This window comes from Spinacia oleracea, chromosome 3, assembly GCF_020520425.1.
Source record: "Spinacia oleracea cultivar Varoflay chromosome 3, BTI_SOV_V1, whole genome shotgun sequence".
Classification (NCBI taxonomy): domain Eukaryota; kingdom Viridiplantae; phylum Streptophyta; class Magnoliopsida; order Caryophyllales; family Amaranthaceae; genus Spinacia; species Spinacia oleracea.
In genome coordinates, this window is record NC_079489.1 from 65,120,255 (window position 1) to 65,141,590 (window position 21,336).

Here is a 21,336-nt window from a genome sequence, read left to right on the forward strand (position 1 = left end):
AGCTGGAATCAACGCGGAAACGACAATGCATGAGAGCATTAGGACATATGAAGCAGTTTTAGCCGGTTTTAACAAGATGTACAATCTTGTTTGAACGTCTGGTCCATGCAGTGATGGTGGTGAAGCTGGTGGTGCTTCCATGGATGATGATGCAATCTCTGTTTCATGTACTAGTTTTATTTCCTGTTTTCTGTAACCCCGTTTTAATTATCTAGTGGCAGCCAAGTTGAGATATATATGCCTCTATATTTTGTGTTTTTTTTGTTGTTTTTTTACGTTACCCTAATAATATACAATTATGTTTGTGTTTTATCTGTTAATTCGTAATCTGTTGAATCTATATGATTTACTTGTTTGTTCTCTTACACGTTTGATAAAATGTCCTAACTTCTACACCTATTTGGTAATTTCACTCAGCTACTAGACTATGTTCATCTTATATGGTTGGTGATGTCCATAAAGATACTTGGTAATGTCCAAGTGTGCGTGGTTATATTAATCATCATTGTGCCTTGGTAGTGGCCACAAATATTCATAGACAGTACTATAATCAGGATTTCTCACTCAAGTTTTGTAATTGCCACGTCCGGGACTTAGTTCTAAATTTAACTACTGTTCATCGTCTTCTTCCTTCAAACCCAAAACGCAATTTTCAGCATCTTTTTCCTCGGACCCCCAATAGCTTACATGCACCCAAAGTGTCAATGTGTAACTTTGAATTCAACCAAACAACATTACAAAGTACACTGTCAACAAAATTTCTAGATCTAAAACATAAATTTGCAACACTGATCTGAAAAATTGAGAAATCATTTTTTAACAATTCTTAATCAAACTTCGACAACCATTTCTCCATATCATCAAATTAATCTGCGTTCGAAAACGTTGTAGCTCTCGTTGACAACCTATGTCATTCATTTTTTTTCTTTTTCCTGTAGTATGAGCAGAGGTTGAAGATGATGGAAATCATCTTATGGTGTACTGAGAGAGTTGAGAAGGAGGAGTGGATGTCGGGGGCAAGAGATGGTGACAGCAAGCCTCGATTTGATTTCGCCGGTGAGTTTTCCTGCGCCAGCATAGGAGAGGGAGAGGAGAGAGAATTGAACTTAACCCATAAATTAACAACACTCAAAAGTTAATTATTTTCCTAATTATTTTTGGAAATTATTTATTGATTTTCACAAAATTAAATATATTGATTTTTCATATTTCTAAAAAATCACTTTTTTGGATTAAAAAAAAAGATAAAAGAAAAAAAAATCAATTTGTGTGGTCTATATTAATTCCCTACCATAGTCATTTTTATGATGACTATCTTAGAATTTTTACTCCATAAAATGATAAAATCCAGCACAGCACAAAGATCCAACAACTCAACATCCAGTGATTCCAGTCTACAGCAAGAACACAAATTTGGTTGTTATGCCTTTCTGTCAATTTTAGAAATTAATTACTCCCACTTTACTTTAACAAACTTGGGATACTTTACTTGTTTACTTTCCTACTAATCCTTTTTGTCACTATTGTTTTTCCAGGGAGCTACTCTTTTTTCCCACTTTCCTTTTGCTCTTTCTCTCTCCTAGGGTTATGAAATTCCTTTCCCTAATTTTGATCCCCTGACATTCAGCTCAATTTTTGCTGCAATTTCAGCTGTTTTTTTTTTGCACACAATTAACAATTATGGTAAGGAAGCACGGATTTCAGTTACCAGCTCATACTTATCAGGTTTGTTTGTCCTTATCTTCTTTTTGTCCCTTTTTCATCTCTTGTTTTTTTCGTTTATTTTATTTTTTATTTTTGTTGCTGCTGTAAATTTTAATTTTATTGTTAATTGTCTAGTTTTGATGTTTTTTTTGGGTCTAATTTCGAACTGGCAGCTTGAATTTACTCGAATTTCGAGCTTAATTATGTCTGCCTTTCCTCTGTTTAGCATAATTCTTCTTCCCTTTTTTTTTTTTTTGGATTTTAACGCTGAAAATTTGAGGTTAGTTAATGTTAGTTATCTTAATTATTTTTTGTTCGAGCGCAAAATTATTGATGCATTTCTCTGTTTGTTTTGTCTGAATCCATGGATGATCATGCCAGATCAGTGTGATACTGGCACTGTTAGTGTTAAGACTGTTACCTCAAACAATTCGACATGATAATGCTGAGAAATATGCGAATCCGCTGATTTAGCGGCTCGAAGACAGTAATGCTACCTTAAAAAGAGCGAAAAATAGTAGAAATGTCCTCATAGAAATTGTGTACTTCGTATATTTGTTTGAGTGATTGAATGTGCAAAAAAGGATTTGGAGAAAGGTTGTGAATATCATTTATCTAAGGCAAATTTGCCAAAAAGGATCTTTTATAACCCAAATTTTGCGAGAAAGGACATTATATAATTTTTTTTGCGAAATTACACCTTAATGTAATTTTTTTGCGAAAGACAATCTAAGTAAAGTTTCCGGCATTGGCTGAGTTTTCCGGCCATCGACTTGCACGTGAGCAGCACGTGTGGCTTCATTTTGCTACATTTTTAACAAAACGCATTGTAAAAGTGATGTTTATTGTGGTAGTGCTCGATCTTGACATATTGTGTCGTGTTTAAGGGAAGTTGTTTCGTTTCCATTAAACATGCTCGTTTTCACAAGTTAACATATAAAATGAAGCCACACGTGCAAGTCAATGGCCGGAAAAGCCAGTCAATGCCGGAAATTTCCATTTGGTTGTCTTTCGCAAAAAAAATTACATTATGGTGTGATTTTACAAAAAAAATTATATATGGTCCTTTCTCGCAAAACTTGGACTATAAAAGCTCCTTTTTGACAAATTTGCCTTTATCTAATGAGTAATGAGTCTAATGACTGCGTCTGTATTGAGGTATTGCGGAATACTAGTTAACCTACTTGACAAATGCTTCGGTGTCATGGAAGATGGAATTCGAGTTTAGATGAGACGGTTTAAGGATGAGAAAAAGAGATAGAGCTTGTCGAAGTTTAAAAGATACGGAGTACATGTATTATCAATCAAAAGTTCTACGGAATATTTAGATTTGTTGCAAGATTTTTTGTATAATGCATAATAACCTGTTGAGTGTTGACCTGTTGCTTATTGACTTGGTTTCTGTCTGTTTGTTTGTTGCACAGGTTGTTGCAATTACTGTATATTGCTTGCTAGTTGTTGAATTCTATGCTTTCCTTGCGCCTTTCCTTGGAGGTCGAATATGGGAATATGCTTTAGTTGCTACATATTCTCCGTTGGTATGTCTAATCTAGATTTTCTTCTGTCCTTTATTACCGTGTTAGTTTCCCTTGTATCGTGCTCTGCAATTTCTTCTTTATTTAAATATCATGCTTTTGTCAATTTCAATGTTATAGGAACTTAGAACTTCTTATACTTGCTTTTTGAAAACTACTTTAATTTTCTTTGTTGTCTGGTTTGGAGCACTGCACCCAAGTTGATGCAGAATATCACCCATGGGATGTGTACATTGGTTGCAAGGAAAGCCTTGGCCCTTACTTAGTTACAAAATCACCCTCTAATTTCAAATTTGCTGGACTAGAAAAAGCATGATGTGAAATGAAAGGATCACGAAGATTGGCGGTGGAAGTATCAGGGCTTTTAATGTATTTGATAAACTCATGGAAAGTATCTTGGACCTGGGCGTACATTACTACATGGAAGTTATATATGGAATAGCTCTCCTCTCCCCTAGCCAGGATGCTGGAATCTAAATCCCATGTACCTGGACCTCTATGTTAGAGAAGAAGCGTGATAGGGGCTTTGTAGTCTGTACCTTCCCATGGCATTGCTCATACGTAGTCTAGGTCATCCTACTTAATTTGGGGATAAATACATATCATTTCATATGAGGAAATAAACTTCAGAAACCTTGTAGTTATAGTTACCTTTGGGAGTTTGGGCCTCTGCCTCTAGCCACTGGTCTCTAGTCTTGTGTGTGAGAACTGTTTTCCTCTTATTCATTATGTTTTGTGCCCTTTTCTCGTTCTCATGACTTGGAAAATAAGACACTACTCCATTATTGGGAATGGGATATGGGCAAAGGTAGCCGGATAATTAATCTAGACTAGGAGACATTGAGGTTTATTACCTGACTTGTGTAATTTTGGAGTATAAAGGACTCACTTCCTAACCCTCACTGGAAGTCATTGTAGATGTATGCATTGGGTTAGCTCTCGAGGTTTCTCTGCATTCCACCTAGTTATGTGACCAAGTACTCAAATCATAAGTTTTACACTTATTATTTGAGGCATGTAGATCTTTATTCAGGTTACAACCTTTTTGTAAGTCCATGACCCTATGTAAATTGAGCTCGCTTACTTTACTGTTTTACTACATTTCTTCCCTTCTATATATAATGGCCCTGTTTAGTGAAGAGAGGTGTGAGGAGCTTTTGGAAGGTATGGACTAATTTTAAAGGTTTGACTAGTCAAAACCTCTGAAAGTGGTGTTTGGTAAAAAGAGTATTGGAACAGAGTATTCGTTTCAAACCTCTCATTTAAAAAAATCTCTTCTCAAGAACTTTTTCATTAAAGAATTGCTAATGTTAACTCTGAGGTCTAACTGTTAAACTCTAAACTCTAATTGCCAAACAGGGCTAATACCTCGCTTCTCTTTGCTCACCTGTTCTCCTAAATCTGTCAATATGTAGGCACTCATTGTTTTCGTTCTTTACGCGAGATGCACTGCAATTAATCCCGCGGATCCAGGAATTATGTATAAATTTGATAATCAACCAACCAATTATCTCAATGGGAAGCGTGGAGAATCAACCAAGGATGTACATAATAGATTTGATGAAAATGGTACTGATGGTCACTCCTCGCCATATTCAATATCCAGGAGCTCGACAATGGCAAGTAACTTGAGTAAGATTGGTTCAGCAAGGGAAGCTCCTAAGCCTAATGATCCTGTACAGCTAGGAAAGAAAAGTTTTTCTTGCAGTGGCATTGGAGGAATTTTCTGTTTATTGTTTGTCCATGAAGATTGCCGTAAAGAGGAGGATGTTGAAGTGCAAGGCAACACAGAAGATGCATTATTTTGCACACTATGCAATGCTGAGGTATAATGTCTATGAAGATCATGGCTCTGTTTATTGCTTGTCCATATTGTGCGTAGGTGAACAATTCATATTGTCTACTATTGACTTTTCTTTATTAACTAGGGCACCCTTTCAGGTGCGCAAGTTCAGCAAGCATTGTAGAAGCTGTGATAAATGTGTGGATGGGTTTGATCATCACTGCCGGGTATAATTCTTGGGCCATTGATGTTGCCAAATGCTTCCATTCACTAGCCTGTATATTCTTTAACATGAAAGTATTATATCCACTTTGTTATTTCTTTGCTGCTCAACCTTGCAATCTTGCATTATATTCCCTGGCAGTGGCTCAACAATTGTGTTGGAAGAAAGAATTACATGACTTTCATCTCTCTGATGGCCTCAAGTCTTATTTGGGTATGTTTTGAGTCTTGTGACTTGCGTTCTTTTTAAGGTATGTTCTCAATTTTTAATCTTATTGACAATTTTGTTCTTGTTCAGCTTGTTATTGAAGCAGGAGTTGGTATTGCTGTGTTTGTACGTTACTTTGTAAATAAGAGAGGTATGGAGGCTGCAATTATTGACAGACTTGGGAATGGTTTCACTCCTGTCCCCTTTCCAACAGTGGTGGTATGTTGAACCAACATGGGGTACATTGTAGATCACATGTGATATTATACTTCTTACAAAGACAGATACTCATTCCTTTCAACTCATAAAAAAATTTATTTTGCATGCAGGCTGTCTTTTCGGTAGTTTCCCTTATAGCTTGTATACCTTTGGGTGAACTGTTCTTTTTCCACATAATACTGATGAGAAAGGTAGTGACAAAGTTAATTTCTTTCCTTGGGATGCTGGTTAGAATGGGACTGATTTTAACATGTTAGCTATTCTGGTAATGTGGCACTTGTGGCATTAGGGTATTACTACATATGAGTATGTTGTGGCTATGAGGGCTATGAGTGAGGCAGCACCAGGAGCAGCGTCAGAGAATGATGATTTACCAAATGAGTTGTATTCACCAAGTGGGTCTGCAACAACTGGTTTCAGCGGTGGCAGTTCTCTAGGCCTTCAGTACAAGGGGACTTGGTCGTGTACACCTCCCCGGGTATTTGTGGATTATCAGGTATTGTCTTAGTATAGCCTTTGTCATGTTGCATTACATGACAATGATTTAATTTGGCACTCTGTTTAGGTACCGTACCTTTTTGGTGTATGAACCATAGATTCTAGTACACTGGCCTATTAATAGCCGCAGTATGAACTCAGTATTAATTAGGCGGCAATGATATCTTCTGTGCATGTCAATCTGGATGATAAGAGAGCAAGTTGATTCATAGTAGTATGAGAATCTTGACTGGTTGAAAATATGCTGATACTCTGAATAATCTGTGTGCATGTGTTTTTCGAATAGTTACTGCTTCTTTACTTTCTGTGAGCTGGACTTGTCTTCTATGAGATTTATAAAGAAATAACACAAATTCATGGCTTGCTCAGCTGCCGGAGCAGATAGAATTGTTATGAACAGGAAATTTCTTTTCCAAGATTCTTTAATTATAGCAATCTAGCATGGCCTTAATCTTTTATATCTCTCCTCAAGAAATTACAGCGTGAAATTGAAGCATCGTGGCTGGTGGTGATGGTTGGAGCATATGGCACTCAATAGGAGTGAATGGAGGAAGTTGACGATCGCTGGAGAAGTGGAGTTAGAATCTTTGTCTCATGTAGGGCACCCTGTCTTATTGGGATTTAGGCTTTTTGACATAGTTGGTGTTGTTGCCTTGTTGGTGGTGTATCTTATAGCTTTTACTGGAAGGGGTTGGGGCAGAAGGGGATCATTGCATGATCTTGGAGCATACACAACGATTAGTACGTACTAAAAAGGTGCCAGTTGGTTCAACATGAAGGAACCTTGACAAAGGGAGATTGGGATATTACCTTTTAACTACACACTTAAACTTGGTACTTAAAAGTAAAAAATTCTCCAATGCACAAAAACTTCCCAAAGCAGTTGTTTGTTTCTTCTTTCAGCGTTATTTGTCTTTTTTAGATCATTAGAAGGGGTGTTATCTCTGCTTTGCTCATAAAACTGTGATGTATCAGGAAGAAGTTGTTCCTCATCTACAACCTGGAATGGTCCAGTCAACCACTGATCCAGATGCAACAGGAGGAAGCAAGGCTCCTAGAAAGCCCGTCAAGCGTAGTGCGTTAAAGCTTGCGAAGTTGGATCCTAATGAAGTCATGAAAGCTGCAGCCAAAGCCAGGGCTTCATCATCTGTGCTGCGACCGGTTGAAAACCGTCGTCTGCAAGCTATGGATTACAGTTCCAGTGAAAACATTAGCATGCAAAGTAGCGTGAGTACAGATATGGGTGCAAACAAAGATTTTAAAGGGGACTTTAGGATCTCTTCTATGAGAAATTCTGTTCCTCCGAGTCAAGGCAGCAGGGATGAATATGAAACAGGGACCCATAGTATGAGTAGCTTCAGCAGTCCTAGTCATGTACATGAATCGGTAACTCTAAGTCCTCTTCCACGAGCTCATGGGTTGAACCATTTGAATGCAGCTGGCTCTGTTCCTGGTTTGAATGCAGCTCAGCCTTCGACTTCTAGGGTTACCCTTCATGGTGTTGATCCAGTGTCTAGTTTTGCTTCACGACCTGACCACAAAAAGAATCAGAAAGAAACTAGTACAGATCCTTTACTGCTCTCAGCATCAACGGCTCTTCTTAGAGATGTGAAAAGGACATCTGTTATTTGGGACCAAGAAGCTGGGAGATATGTTTCAGTCCCTTCCACAACAGATGCCAGAAATAAATCCATGCAACAAATTGCAGCATCAAAAACTAATGTACAAACTAGTAGTTACAGTAGAAGGCCAGTGGCAGTGCCAGTTCCAGCAGTTGAACCAGAAGAGTCGTCTTCCTCCAGAGGTCCACTGCAGGAATCAGATAAGTTGATGTACTCTGGCGAAAGCATTTTCTTTGGTGGGCCGCTTTTGAGTATTCATGGAAAAGATAGTGCAAAATCTGATAAGAATTCAATATTCGGGCGGGGCCAGGAGCGGTCAATCCAAAATATTTCCGGGGAATCAAGATTTAGAAGGGATACTGCTTCAAACCAGCTGCCTGTTTATATTCCAGGGGGATTTGCACATAATCCTCAGTCTTCTTCTGGGGTGAGATAATCCTTCGTCTTGAGTCTCGACCTTCAAAGATGGTATTAATTTCATGTGGACGATTAATTTGACCCAAGCTAAGGATTTGAGACCAGAATTCAGATTCTAATGAAGCGTTGATGAGGGGCTCAAATCTGGAAGCGCAGTAGTGGTGGATGTTGTTGTTCTGCTGCCGAGCTATAAAGTTATAAGCCCGATACATTCATCACTGACATTGCTGGTATAAATTGATTCATCTGATAATCAGTAAAGGAGTCTGAGCTTATCTTGCCAGCTTCAACACTGGGATCTGTCTGTCTACTGGTTTCCTCCTCTCTTTCTATTTCCTTGCTAATGGGTTAGTACTTAGTAGTATTCTGTTTCTGGGTGGTAGAAGCTCCCTGTGTTCCCATGCGCAGTGAACTCTGGCAAACGAACAACAAGAAGTTACAATGAAGTACAATAGTAGGTCTGTATCTCCTTGCAAAATTGGGTGTGGAATGCTGCTGCAGTAGTATGGAAGCACCAGAAATTTTTTGTTTTATAAATTGTCTGATACTCCGTACTTGATCTCATTATTCATTCTTTAGCAAAGATTATTGTTTAAAGTTGATACGTCACAGACTTAAAAGGGGAAATTGAAAAACAATACGGAGTAACTGTGATTTGTCTTGGATTTCGGGTTTGGTTAAATTTGTTAGATCGATCTACATACAAGTGTATATAGTTACTAGGTTAGACCCGTGCAACACACAGTTATTACTAATGTAAATTTCTTATTTCAATAGTAATTAAATAAAAAATGATATATGCAAAAGTGTAAATTCTAAGTGTGTAAACAAATATTAAATGAACTAAAAAGTATAATAAATCAAACACCAATATTTTTAAGTATAGTAACCATTTTTTGAATCAAAGTAACCCCATGTTTTTAATCGTGACTTAAAATTACACTATTCAAGCACGACATGTACTAACAACACCAATTTGATACTTTTTTCATAATAATTCTAATAAACACGTCAAAATAAATTAGGATCAAGTTGTTAACTTTCCATTTAAACTTTTTTGTTTATTCGCACAGTTGAGACCAGTATTACTTTGGACAAATATTATCCCATCCGTCCCGGAATACTCGACCGGTTTGACCGACACAGAGTTCAATACAATGTAATTGACTTATTATTTAATTAGAAGATAGTTGATAGTGGGTATTTCTTAATATAGACAGGGGATATGTGTCAACTTTTTAAAATGGGTAGGGGCGTAGGGGAGGGTGCATGAGACCACAATTGACATGTGAAGGGGTAATTGATATAATATCGATAAAGTTTACTCCGTACTATTTATAGCAACAGTGCAAGTAATCCTGAACGACTTTATAAGGAAAACGACACAAGTATCCCGGAAGGGAGGGAGTACTAGATAATTAATGTTGGCAGATGTTACATTCTTCTACAGAGTATTTGATTTTTACTTTTTACTTCGTACGAAGTATTATATATATTTCACATATCAACAAAAATTATCAAAAGGTCTTGCATGCACAAGGTGTACAATAAATTATCAAAGGCTCGAAAACGAGACCTTGGTTAAGGAGCAAGAGACCCTTAACCATTCATGTCAACCTCAATGGGTGGAGATGTACAAGACTACAAGCTGTCCAAATATGTAGAATCAAAAATCAACTCTGTATTTACTTCATTACTTGGAGCGATGTTTAAAGAACGTCAAATTCCCAAAATGCTTCACTTTCTAACTTAATTCCCACCATACCGTCCACGTCAGCATTAAAATCGGTCTATTTTTTTTAAACAAAGCGGCACTAAACCGCTACCTGAGGTAGCGGTTGACAAAAGTAAACCGCTATCTGAGATAGCGGTTTAAGTAAACCGCTATTTGAGATAGCGGTTTAAGTAAACCGCTATGTAAACCGCTATCTCAAATAGCGGTTTATATATTCCCTAAATCAAAACTTACAGTGAGCTCCCAAAACAAAAACTTACCGTACCCCAGTTATGTTTTAAAGCAAACCGCCATCTGAGATAGCGGGTTTGTTTTAAAGCAAACCGCTATCTCAGATAGCGTTGTATAACATTGGACCGCCATCTGAGATGGCGGTTTGCTTTAAAACGAAACCGCCATCTGAGATGGCGGTTCAACGTTGAACTGAAAAACAAAATTACTTCTCTTTCTCCCTTGCTGACGTGGACGGTATGGAGAGAATTAACTTAAAAAGTAACGTATTTTGAGAATTATTGGATATTTATGCAATATTGAAGGAAATCGCTCCATTACTTGACTATAAATAATATAGATAATTAATTATTTAATAGAATTACAATTTTAGTTGATATAATTACAGTGTAATAAAATAATATTAACATAATTAGTTAATTGATTGCAATTTGAGTTAATGATTAATATAATTTGTTAATTACTAAATAATTAAATATTCAATAAATTTCCGTCCAACTTGAATTATTATTCAACTTTCTCTCTCTTTATTTGGGATATTTTGAAAACTCTTCTTCTCTCTTTCTCTTTTTCTTTCTCTCTTTATTTGGGATTAATCGGTGAAAAATGAGACATTTCATTCAATCAACTTTTAAGGCAATCAAGGTATTCACATTTATCCTCTTTGAATTTGTTTGTAGTTTATTCTATGTTTTTCTGATTTTTATTATGATCCTAATTTTGGGATTTCAGATCATACTTATTGAATTATTGAATTTGTATGCAATTGCTTGTTTTCATTTGTTTAAGTTAATCCTATTTTCTTACTGTTCTGAATTCTTGCATGATTTTAAATTAATTCCATTTACTACATTTTGTTTTTGTATTTATTTTTTTGATGATGCAAAAGTTCGTGAATTTCTTGTTTAGGGCGCGCAAAGCTGCGAGTCAATAAATTATTAACAAATGAACTCGAATGTTCGGAGCATTAGGCAATCTTTTGATGCTAGTAGCTGCTGTTCTAGCTAATATATGGCCATGTTTGGTTTAAATTGATGAAACAGTGGCTTATGTGCCAGAAATTAACAATGTAGTCCAAATATAATCACCATCAGATGAACACGGGCCTGTTCATTCGGAATCGTTCCGCATGAAACAATCCAATTAGTTCTCCGGGCAAAAAAACCTTTTCAATTTTGTTCTTGGGGAATACTAGTTGGATGAATTCTTTAGATTTGAGTTATTGATGGAATAGGTGATTAATGAGTTTCTCAGAGTAAATGATCTATATGATGCATTTAAGGGGTGTTTGGTATAAATTTTGGAAACGGAGTGGAGTGGAATCAAATAAGAGGGGGAAAGGTAACAACAACCATTACTGTTATTGAGTGTTTGGTTTCCAATTTCGGAATGGAATCACTTAAACTAGTTTTAATTTTATATGTTTTTGTATTACTTTTATGTTTGGTTTTAGGAGCTCCGCCCAGTAATCTCCATGATTGCCGAGTGAAACATATCAAGGGGTATTTTCGTAAATAAATTGTCAAAATATACTCCCTCCGAATCTAAATGTTTTTCCCACTTCTCTTTGGCACACATGCCAATGCACATTTTACATCGTTAATATCTCTAGTTATGTGTTATTAAAAATTATAAAATTTTCATATTATTAAAGTACTCATTGAGACGAATCAAACAAGACTCCACCATATGACTATGTTTTTTCTTATATATTTGAACGTAATTCATAAGATTCTCTTCCGTTGTGAATAGTGTCAAGATTCTAAATGGGAAAAAAATTTAGATTCGGAGGGAGTACAATCTACATATTTAAATATACCATCTCTTTTTATATTTAAATTATTTTCTTTTATTTTTATTTTTTTAAAATATCAAATATATTGTACTCCTACATTGCAATTTATAGATTGTATATTTTTTCATTATAATTACGAGAGTGCTACTTGATATGCCAATCAAGGGGATTGTTTTGAAATTTCTCTGGTTTTAGACAGTTGACGTGGTAATTTTTTCATTTTAAAGGAAAACATTGTTTAAGGAATCTGCATATACTGAGTAGCACAAACAACAATCGAATGTCAGGACAAATTAATGGAAGACAAAAAAGTGGAAATCATGACACAAAATAATTAAAGAATTTGAAACCAGGGGATTCTCAGATTGGAAAACTCAGCTCGCTTTGCAAAATTACAATTTCTTTTGCCCAATTCCAAATTCAAGAATCTTAACACCAAAATTTCAGAAGATGGTATTGGAATTCTCGAAGAACTTGAATCAGATAATGAAGAACAAATAGACTGAAGAAATTATAGACCAATCTGACTGAGAGACTGGGAAAGATTGAAGAGGAGAGGGAGACAGACAGAGAGGGAGACAAAGATGAAAGGACTACGTTGTACAGAAAGTGGGAGATTAAGCAGGTATCTGTTACCGCTGGGTTATGAATGGTAATAGATGGGTGGAGTAGGTTACACCTAAGAAACGGTAAACGTTAACCCAAACCCATAAACCAAACAATGCTAAATGGAATGGCTTAACTGAATTCCTTTTTAGGCCTTTAAAAAGCATACAAAACATGCTCTAAATATGTTCAAGTTGTAAGAAGTTAAGAACTGAAACATGTTTTGGATTTTTGTGTTGATTTGTGGTTGCATATGGAACTGAATAAGTTATACCAATGTGTGATTAGTGTGGCAGAAGGTTTGTTGCAGGTTTATTTTTTGCCAGAGCTGCCAAGTGGCGATTTAGAGTTCCCTGCGCCTTAGGCGTGCCTCAGTGTGCCTCATTGAACTGAGACGCACCTAATAAACAGTAAAAAATTTCTGAAAAATGATTTGCGCCTTGTGCGCTTCTGTGCTCTTCACTGAAATTGCCTTGCCCAGATCACAAAAGGCGTTGGCTTCAAACGCCTTGCGCCTCAACGCGTCGGAGGCACCCCTTTTTATACATTGTTGCTGCAAATATTCTTTTATATTAAATTCAACTAGGTTCAACTTATGAAAGTTTATAGAAACATCTCAACCTTAACCCTGAATCAGTTTTGACTTTTAACTTTCAGACCCAATTCATCTGGCTTAACCAAAATCAGACGTCTGGCCGTCTGGGTAGGCCATTGCTAGTACTACATGTCCACATATGATCTTTGATTCTAGGCTTTGACTTGTGTCAAATATGTTTTGAGTTATTTCGGATATTCGGGACCTTTTTGGAGGATGATTCATTTGTCTGTTTTGTCTACTTGATGGACTAATTTTTGCATATTCTGGCACATGGTTATTTAACATGGAAGACAACATAGTCTAAACTGTCACTGGAATTAGTTATGTTATTCATTTTGAGCATCTGAACGACTTATGACAATTGTTTGCTTCAATGACATATGTGAAGTCGAGTTCAAATGCAAAACCCACTGCCTTTTCTGGCTCCCGGACCTCATACATGGTCAGATATCTTAGTACTGATGCATCACTGGACTCAACTAAAGAAAGCAAAAAAAGGTATGTATATCTTATGATAATGTTTTCTTATTAGAGTATAGGATAGTGCCTCATTCTTTTGAGTGAGTATTTAACTGAGTTGTGGGTGAGTTGCATGGGTCTGTTGCCACCATTTTACTCAACAACCCCCCAAAGCTCCAAATATAAGATGCCTTGGTTCAAAATTTCATCTTACCATCCTTTTGTTTCATTAATCCCTCTGAAAATGCACGTCTTCTATCTGTTCACATCTCTCACAGGATACCTTGGACTTCGCTTATGTAAATTATGCAAGGCACGTCTCTGTCATTTTCTTATCCATGGATTGAACTCCCACCTTGATACTGATTCATCATTTCGAATCCCAACTTTATCTGTTCTTGTTTAGAATTCACATTTATTGACAGTTATGCCATTTTTGGTGGTTTTAGTTTTAAAGGGCATGGTATGCTGGCACCTTTTACAGCTGGGTGGCAAACGACCGATACACATCCATTGGTGATAGATAAGTCTGAGGTATATCTTCGACCCATACTTTTATTACTGTATCATCTAGAGAATTTAACGAGGTAAACTCTCTCTGGAATGTTTAACTTATATCCTGCTTATGCAATTATTTTCACCCAGGGTTGCTACGTCTACGATATTGATGGCAATAAGTATCTTGATTCTCTTGCTGGCCTGTGGTGCACAGCCTTAGGTACTGACCTTGATGAAAACAGCTTAGACTTGTTGCTGTTTCTTTGGACTTATATTTCTGATTTTCTCCTTTTGTTGTCTTAGTTAGTGATCTTTAAATCAATTGTATGCAATGAACGTTTTCAGTAAATTATGTAGTCAACAATAGACAGGTTTATATTGAGAGGTAAACTACTTCATATTATGTTTGATTGAAATCTTGATAAGATAGCTTGTATTTTTTTACTGAATATATAACAAACATACTTCCCATCTGTTTGTAGAACCTTTCATTGTTATTTTGCTAGTGCGAGAGCCGTATCACTAGTTATGGTAAAACGTTGTCCGAACTTTGATGATTTTGTCTTTTATTCTCTCAATTCCAGATGTTTATATAACTGCTTCTCTATTATTTGCTTGTGTTGCATTTTGCGAGCTATGACCATGTCCGGTGCCTGAATTGAAACATGCAGGAGGAAATGAATCTCGACTTGTTGCTGCCGCAACTTCACAGCTGAATAAATTGCCATTCTACCATTCTTTTTGGAATCGAACTACCAAAGTATCTTTAGTAAGTACTGCATACAGAACTAGTTACATTCACAAATCAAAACATGCCCTTAGTTATTTTTTGAGTTATTTCTCAGCATGCTTTGATATTTATTTTGACTTAAAACTCAAGCATCCCCCCCACCGCACACAATATCTTAGTCATTATTTGATGGCGAAATACAGAATTGGTAAATTTTTTAGTAGGAAGGATGGAGGCTGAGGAGGTTGGATTGGGAAGCCAGATGACCCAGATTTAATATGCTGCGGTGAATGTTTGTTTTGCTGCCAAATGAATCGTAATGATCCACAAAGAAAATAATTACATGGAGTTTAGGGCTTCATAGAAGTGTGACTTTTATCGTCATCTTGGGAAGCCTGTAAAATGCATACTCTTGGAAGCAACCAAGGAGGGCGATTTTAATGTTGAAGTAGGACATGATTCCTGATAACTTAAAATCTTGTTTGTGTACTGAAGAAGCAAGATAGTCATATGGTGTTTGCAGTTTTCTCCTTGTGATAGTTTGGGAATTAGTTCAACCAATTTAGTTTGTGAGTTATTTGGTGATTTTGGTCCAAGCTTGACTGCACAATGTCCAACCAAGGGACTTGTGGAACTTTATGAGGCCTTATAAATGCCATTCTGTAAGTTTAAAATCTCACATCTTGTAATCATGCTAGAAGTAATGAACAATTATGGTGCATTTCAAAGCCAGCTCCAACACAAAGGTCAAGCTAGCAAGATCACTATTCTAGATGGGGCTAAAATGCAAGTTTGAAAAAGAATGAAACAATTAAGCTTTTTGAGAAGAGTTTTATCTGTCTGCAAATGAAATGGGACTCCAGTCCTAGCATTCACCCATTTACTCCTATTAGTAATTGGGGTTTCTTTTGCTTTTTCTGTTTTGTTATAGGTATATGGCTTTTCATTTTCCCAAGGTTGTCAGCTTTGATAGAGCAGAAAAATAGAGTTTAGATCCATAGTCCATCGTTAAAAATCAACCTTGGTCTTTGCTTCAACAGTTGTATGTTTTATTTGATTTTATAATTCGGCTGCATTCCATGTATGTATTTGTGGTTTGAATTCCTTCAGAACATTGTAGATTCTAAGGCATTTTTACTTTGACAGTAGGTTGTTCATGTTAAGTTTCTTATAAATTTGGGAAGCAGGCTCAGATGCGTAGTATATATTGCATGTTAGTCCTGCATCCAATCTGCTTGATCCCTGTTTATGGTGATTGAATACTTCAAGATAAAACATGTATGTAAACATTGAAAAGGTTTGTTTAATTTAAAGAGGGGTTGATCTTTATAGTAGTTCTTTGATCAATTCTACAGGATCTTGCTGACGAGCTGATAGAAATGTTTACAGCAAGAAAGATGGCAAAAGCTTTTTTTGTTAATAGTGGATCAGAAGCCAATGATACTCAGGTAAGTTATGTGTGAGGTGTCTGTGTATCCATTACGAAGTTACTGACATGTCTTATTAAATCAAAAAGGGGAAGAGTTGGATCACATGAGGTGCATAAAGTGACAATTATTTTGAAATCGAACATCTTAAGTGAATGTTGCAGTCCTTTAATAAGGATGGTCCAACTGAGAACTGGGTTACACCCAAGTCCATTTCAGTACATAACTTTAAGGTGTTTTAAAAGCAGTTAAACATGGTTGAAACTTGAAAGACATAAAACAACAAATTTCATGATTTGGCTTAATGCACCTCAAGATTTTAAAAGATACTACAGCAGAAAATATCGCATCTGACATCCCCTAGACCAGGCATCTCACTGCCAAGACATCCTTAAATCTGTGTTCTTTCAGGTGAATTCTGTTGACTGCTGTAACCTGAATTCACTTCTGAAGAGGATTGCACATGTGATATGTTCTGGCCGTTTGAATTACTCTATCATGGCCTGGAATATAAACCAAGGCCGTTTATTATTATAATTGGAGATGACACAAGGGAAAGGAGGTTATGTAGAGCATATAAGATAGGAGAGACACTGTGTTGCATCTATCTGTTGCGTTTGTTTTTTATTAAAATTGAAATTTTGTTATTCTATGAGATGGACATGTGGATTATGGTTAGTTTATGAGGCTTCTCTTGACTCGAGGATTGAGATTATTTTTGCGTGCAGGTGAAGCTGGTTTGGTACTACAACAATGCACTTGGAAGACCTGATAAGAAAAAATTTATTGCTCGATCAAAATCGTAATTTTTCATCTTAATTGTGTTAATTTCATTTCCATTTTGAAGGGTTTGAATTTTACTGTTTCCTTACATTTGACAGATACCATGGTTCCACACTCATAGCTGCTAGCTTATCAGGGTAAGATCTAGGTTGCATTTATAGTTGTTGACTTGTGCTCATGAATAAAGTGGTACCAACTCACATGTTCTTTTGTATAGGCTTCCTGCATTGCATCAACAATTTGATCTGCCAGCTCCTTTTGTTTTGCACACTGATTGTCCTCATTATTGGCGTTATCATCTTCCAGGTTGTGATCAATTTCGGTTTTGTGATTGATCTTCACTATATTTTTTTTATTCCTTCTTGGAACTTATATATGATGCATTTCTTGTAACAGGTGAAACGGAGGAGGAGTTTGCTACCAGGCTGGCAAATAATCTTGAAAGTCTGATCCTCAAAGAAGGACCAGAGACGGTATTGAAATGCTATAATTAATACCCTCTTCAAAACCAGAAACACTTCGTCAATGATATGATCACTGAGCTGAAGCTTTCTTACACAAAATTTTGTCTTTGATATGATGGGCTTTTCCCGTTTCAGATTGCTGCATTTATTGCTGAGCCTGTTATGGGAGCAGGAGGTGTAATACCACCCCCAGCAACATATTTTGACAAGGTACTATGCAGTCTATACTGTCTGAATCTGAATAGTAATTTTTTATGTTTGGAATTATGTACCACAATTGAGCGACTCTGTACTTACCCATTACATGCGATCTTTAGTCACACTTTGAGACTGACTTATGAGTAACCAAAGTTATAAGTAATAAAACAACCTTTCAACGAATGATCGGAAAAAAAATATTCTGAACTGGAAAGCTAGATTGCTAAATGGTGTTATTAAAAGTTGCAGTAATAGGAGTGTACTATGGAAATAGGAGATATAGCAAGCTAACCCTTCTGTCCTGAAGTTCGAACATATTCTCAGTCATGATGAGCCACCAGCAAGGCAGCAACTTCTATTCCCTTGTCTTTCTGCTAAGTTTCAACTCCAATGGGTCGCCTTAAATGCCAAGATGATATGTTCTCTTTCTTATTTACGTATCCATATTTCATACCAGTATAGTGTAGCATGTCATAGATCTATGCGTGATGGTAGCTAATGCCGTGAAACACTGTGAGGGGGAATTTATTAAGTTCGTTGGTCATTTTGACGGATTACTGGATTTTGTATTTGATATGGCAATTTCTCTCCTATGTCTCATGCATAATTGGTATTTGTTTGGTGGTTTCTAGCTTTTCAAATTTCTTTTTGTTGAACTTTATCGTGCTGTCATATTTGGTACAGGTTCAAGTAATATTGAAGAAATATGACATCCTCTTGATTGCAGATGAGGTATGTGTTATATAAATTGTGTATATATACATACACTTCTTTTCCCTTGTTCATGCAAACTTTTCCTCTTACGGGACGAGGAGATAACTATTGTGCTGTCCGCTTCTTAACTTTCATCCTCTTGTTCATGCAAACTTTTCCCCCGTCCTTCTGTTTTGTCCACTGTAGGTTATCTGTGCGTTTGGAAGACTTGGAGAAATGTTTGGTTCTGATAAATACAACCTTAAGCCAGACCTTGTCTCCATGGCCAAGGTAGACATCCTGTTTTAATATCTCGGTCTCTTTGTGCTTTAGGTACTTGGTTGTTTATTTCCGTTGCTTTTGCAGGCTCTATCTTCAGCTTACATGCCCATTGGAGCTATTCTTGTTAGCCCTGAAATCTCAGAAGTCATATATAATCAAAGCAACAAACTTGGTATAGTTCTATTACAATATGTACAGCATTTATTTGGAAAAAAAATTAGTTTAATACTCTGCCGGAAGTCATTAATGGATTTGATAATTTAACTATAGGTTCCTTTTCTCATGGATTTACGTATTCTGGTCACCCAGTTTCATGCGCTGTTGCACTCGAAGCACTGAAGTTGTACAAGTATGATTTTCCTGGATCCTTGCTCCCCCCTAGATCAACAGTTGTTCATAATCTTAGTTTTGCTCCCTTTTCCTGTGGAAGCTCATTTGATCGGGTTAAGCTATGTTGCAAATTCCTCTGCAACCATGAACTTTTCTGTTTTCTTTGAGTCTAACTGTCTATCATGTGTCTTTCAAATGGAAAGAAAGGAAATTTAGTCTTCTGACTTTTTGGATAGAATGGAAACTCGTGCAGAAACTGGAAACTTAGTTTAGCTAAACATACTGTAAAAAGGTTGTGATTGAAGGCCAACCTTGGAGACATATCATTAGTTATCCTAGAGAGCTATTACACATTTGGTAAGGAAAATTAAGCGAAGCATGCTTGAGAGTTGAGTCGCGTGACTTGCCCGCACTATGGGCTTACACTTCACTCTTTTGTGTTAGGCAAGTCTAGAATGTCTGAAGGTTTGGCTTGACGTTCTAGTTTACAAGTTGTGAAGTAACCAGGAAACTGTATTTGCGCCTGCCCTGTCATCGTGTTAGGGTCTAGACTCTGACACTATTGAATGTATTCATACATTGCTGTTACGGATTGTTATGTCTGTCTAAAATTGGTGAAAGCTGATACCTTTTTTCAGGGAAAAAAATATTGTGGAGCGAGTAAGGAAGCTTACACCAAAATTTCAAGATGGAATGAGAGCTTATGCTGACAGTCCAATCATTGGCGAGGTATCTATGTATTCGAGTGTTTGTTTTTGCCGAACACGTTTTATTGCTGCTTGCTAGCATTTAACAATGTTTTGAAATCTTATTCTACAGATAAGAGGCACTGGCTTAATTATGGGAACTGAATTCACGGATAACAAGTCACCAAATGACCTATTTCCTCCTGAATGGGGCAAGTCTTTGTTATCTGCTTTCTATTACTCCATAGTTGATTTCTTATGATCTGATCCTAGTTTTTTCTTTTTTGTGCATATATTATTAGTCAAATAGTATGGTTTCATCACCTCAAAGTCCTGGCTATGTTAAAATACAGGAGTAGGTGCATATTTTGGAGCACAGTGTCAGAAGCATGGAATGTTGGTCCGTGTAGCTGGTGATAACATTATGATATGCCCTCCACTGGTTATATCTGAGGAAGAAATTGATGAGGTGAACATTCCTATTCCTATTGAATTGAGAGAACCTCTAGAAATTTCTACTTATTTTGCATAACGTTTACGAAACTGATATAGTCCTACTCCTTGGCACATAATGAATGCGAATATTATATTAATTGTTTTGTATGTGAACGTGCATCAGTTAATTACTAAATATGGGAAAGCATTGAAGGACACTGAAGAGAGAGTGAAGGAGCTCAAGGCCCAAAAGCAGTAAGGATCTTTGCCTTTGCCTTTGCCTTTGCCTTTGCGTAGCTGGTTGATAAATGATAATGGCGAAAATGAAGTTGGTTCTTCCTTTGTGTACATGGAAGGATTGACAGTTGCCTTAGCATGGCTACTAGTCATTGTAAGAATAGTAACTATACCTTAATAAAAGCATCTTTCTATATTTACCTTAATGTTTTTACTGAATCTTTCTTGATGCTAGTGGTTTGATTAAATTTCCCAATGTAATTATACTACGTACAAGTAGTTAAAAATCAAAATCAATTAATGGCAGAAAAACTCATTTATTATAAAGGGTTCCTTTTATAAAATGATACCATACCCATAATTTTGAAAAACTAATCTGGGACGGAGGGAGTGTGGGGGATTTCAGAGTTTACTCTCAAGTGTTGGATTTCTTGTTAGCTTTTCTGCGAGCGCGGCGCTCTCTGGAGCTCATAGAGGACTGAAATCCCATGCCATCTTCGTCTTCCTTGTCTTCATATTCTTTAAAAGATTTCTGTATAACACCCATCGTCTTGTTTTCATTATTGTTTCAAAGGCTAAGCAAACTCAAAGGTTAAAGATTCAAGAGTGACAGTGAGATTGAGATTGAGATTGAGATTGAGAAATAATACCTCGCGAATTTCAGAAAAGCTAACTGCGTAGAACGTGACTGCAGCAACTGCTATGATGGCTGCTACTGGCACTCCTATCTGCATTCCGATTCCTTCCATTTCTCTCTCTCTCTCTCTCTCTCTCTCTCTCTCTCTCTCTCTCTCTTCTCTCTGTGTGTGTGGAGTCTTGACCCTCTAAAGTCTCACCCCTGTTTGTGTGGCTCTTATTGTTTATAGCTCAAATATGTTAACCAATGATTAAAGTGCAGGGAAAATAACAATTTCTTTTAATATTAAATTATGTCATACCTA

At 36.6% G+C, this 21,336-nt stretch overlaps 3 protein-coding genes across 4 annotated transcripts; 2 read left to right on the top strand and 1 right to left on the bottom strand.

The window, feature by feature from the left end:
- Positions 1–1,368: 1,368 nt before the first annotated feature.
- Positions 1,369–8,873, top strand: LOC110783559 (probable protein S-acyltransferase 19). The gene is made up of 9 exons (XM_021987908.2): positions 1,369–1,725; positions 3,129–3,242; positions 4,655–5,065; positions 5,181–5,249; positions 5,387–5,458; positions 5,543–5,671; positions 5,782–5,862; positions 5,961–6,167; positions 7,145–8,873. Exons 1-9 carry the CDS (start codon positions 1,681–1,683, stop codon positions 8,225–8,227), a joined length of 2,211 nt encoding a protein of 736 aa, XP_021843600.1. The 5' UTR covers positions 1,369–1,680; the 3' UTR covers positions 8,228–8,873.
- A 1,787-nt stretch (positions 8,874–10,660) lies between these two features.
- LOC110783560 (gamma aminobutyrate transaminase 3, chloroplastic) lies at positions 10,661–20,601 on the top strand. The gene is made up of 19 exons (XM_021987909.2): positions 10,661–10,819; positions 13,562–13,671; positions 14,082–14,166; positions 14,278–14,350; positions 14,802–14,899; positions 16,216–16,308; positions 17,016–17,089; positions 17,169–17,207; positions 17,288–17,376; positions 17,467–17,543; positions 17,670–17,744; positions 18,417–18,464; positions 18,633–18,716; positions 18,792–18,879; positions 18,978–19,056; positions 19,676–19,766; positions 19,857–19,935; positions 20,077–20,192; positions 20,343–20,601. The coding sequence occupies exons 1-19, from the start codon at positions 10,781–10,783 to the stop codon at positions 20,415–20,417; spliced, it is 1,512 nt and encodes a 503-aa protein (XP_021843601.1). The 5' UTR covers positions 10,661–10,780; the 3' UTR covers positions 20,418–20,601.
- Positions 18,429–21,234, bottom strand: LOC110783561 (uncharacterized). 2 transcript variants are annotated; one of them, XR_002532100.2, is made up of 3 exons: positions 21,046–21,234; positions 20,751–20,927; positions 18,429–18,837 (listed from the first exon to the last, which is right to left on the bottom strand). XR_002532100.2 is itself a non-coding variant. In XM_021987910.2 (2 exons), exons 1-2 carry the CDS (start codon positions 21,142–21,144, stop codon positions 20,811–20,813), a joined length of 216 nt encoding a protein of 71 aa, XP_021843602.1. In that variant the 5' UTR covers positions 21,145–21,233; the 3' UTR covers positions 20,697–20,810. The 2 variants fall into 2 exon arrangements, 1 of the variants encoding a protein (XP_021843602.1); XM_021987910.2 differs by lacking the exon at positions 18,429–18,837 and having other exon boundaries at positions 20,697–20,927; positions 21,046–21,233.
- Positions 21,235–21,336: the final 102 nt, after the last annotated feature.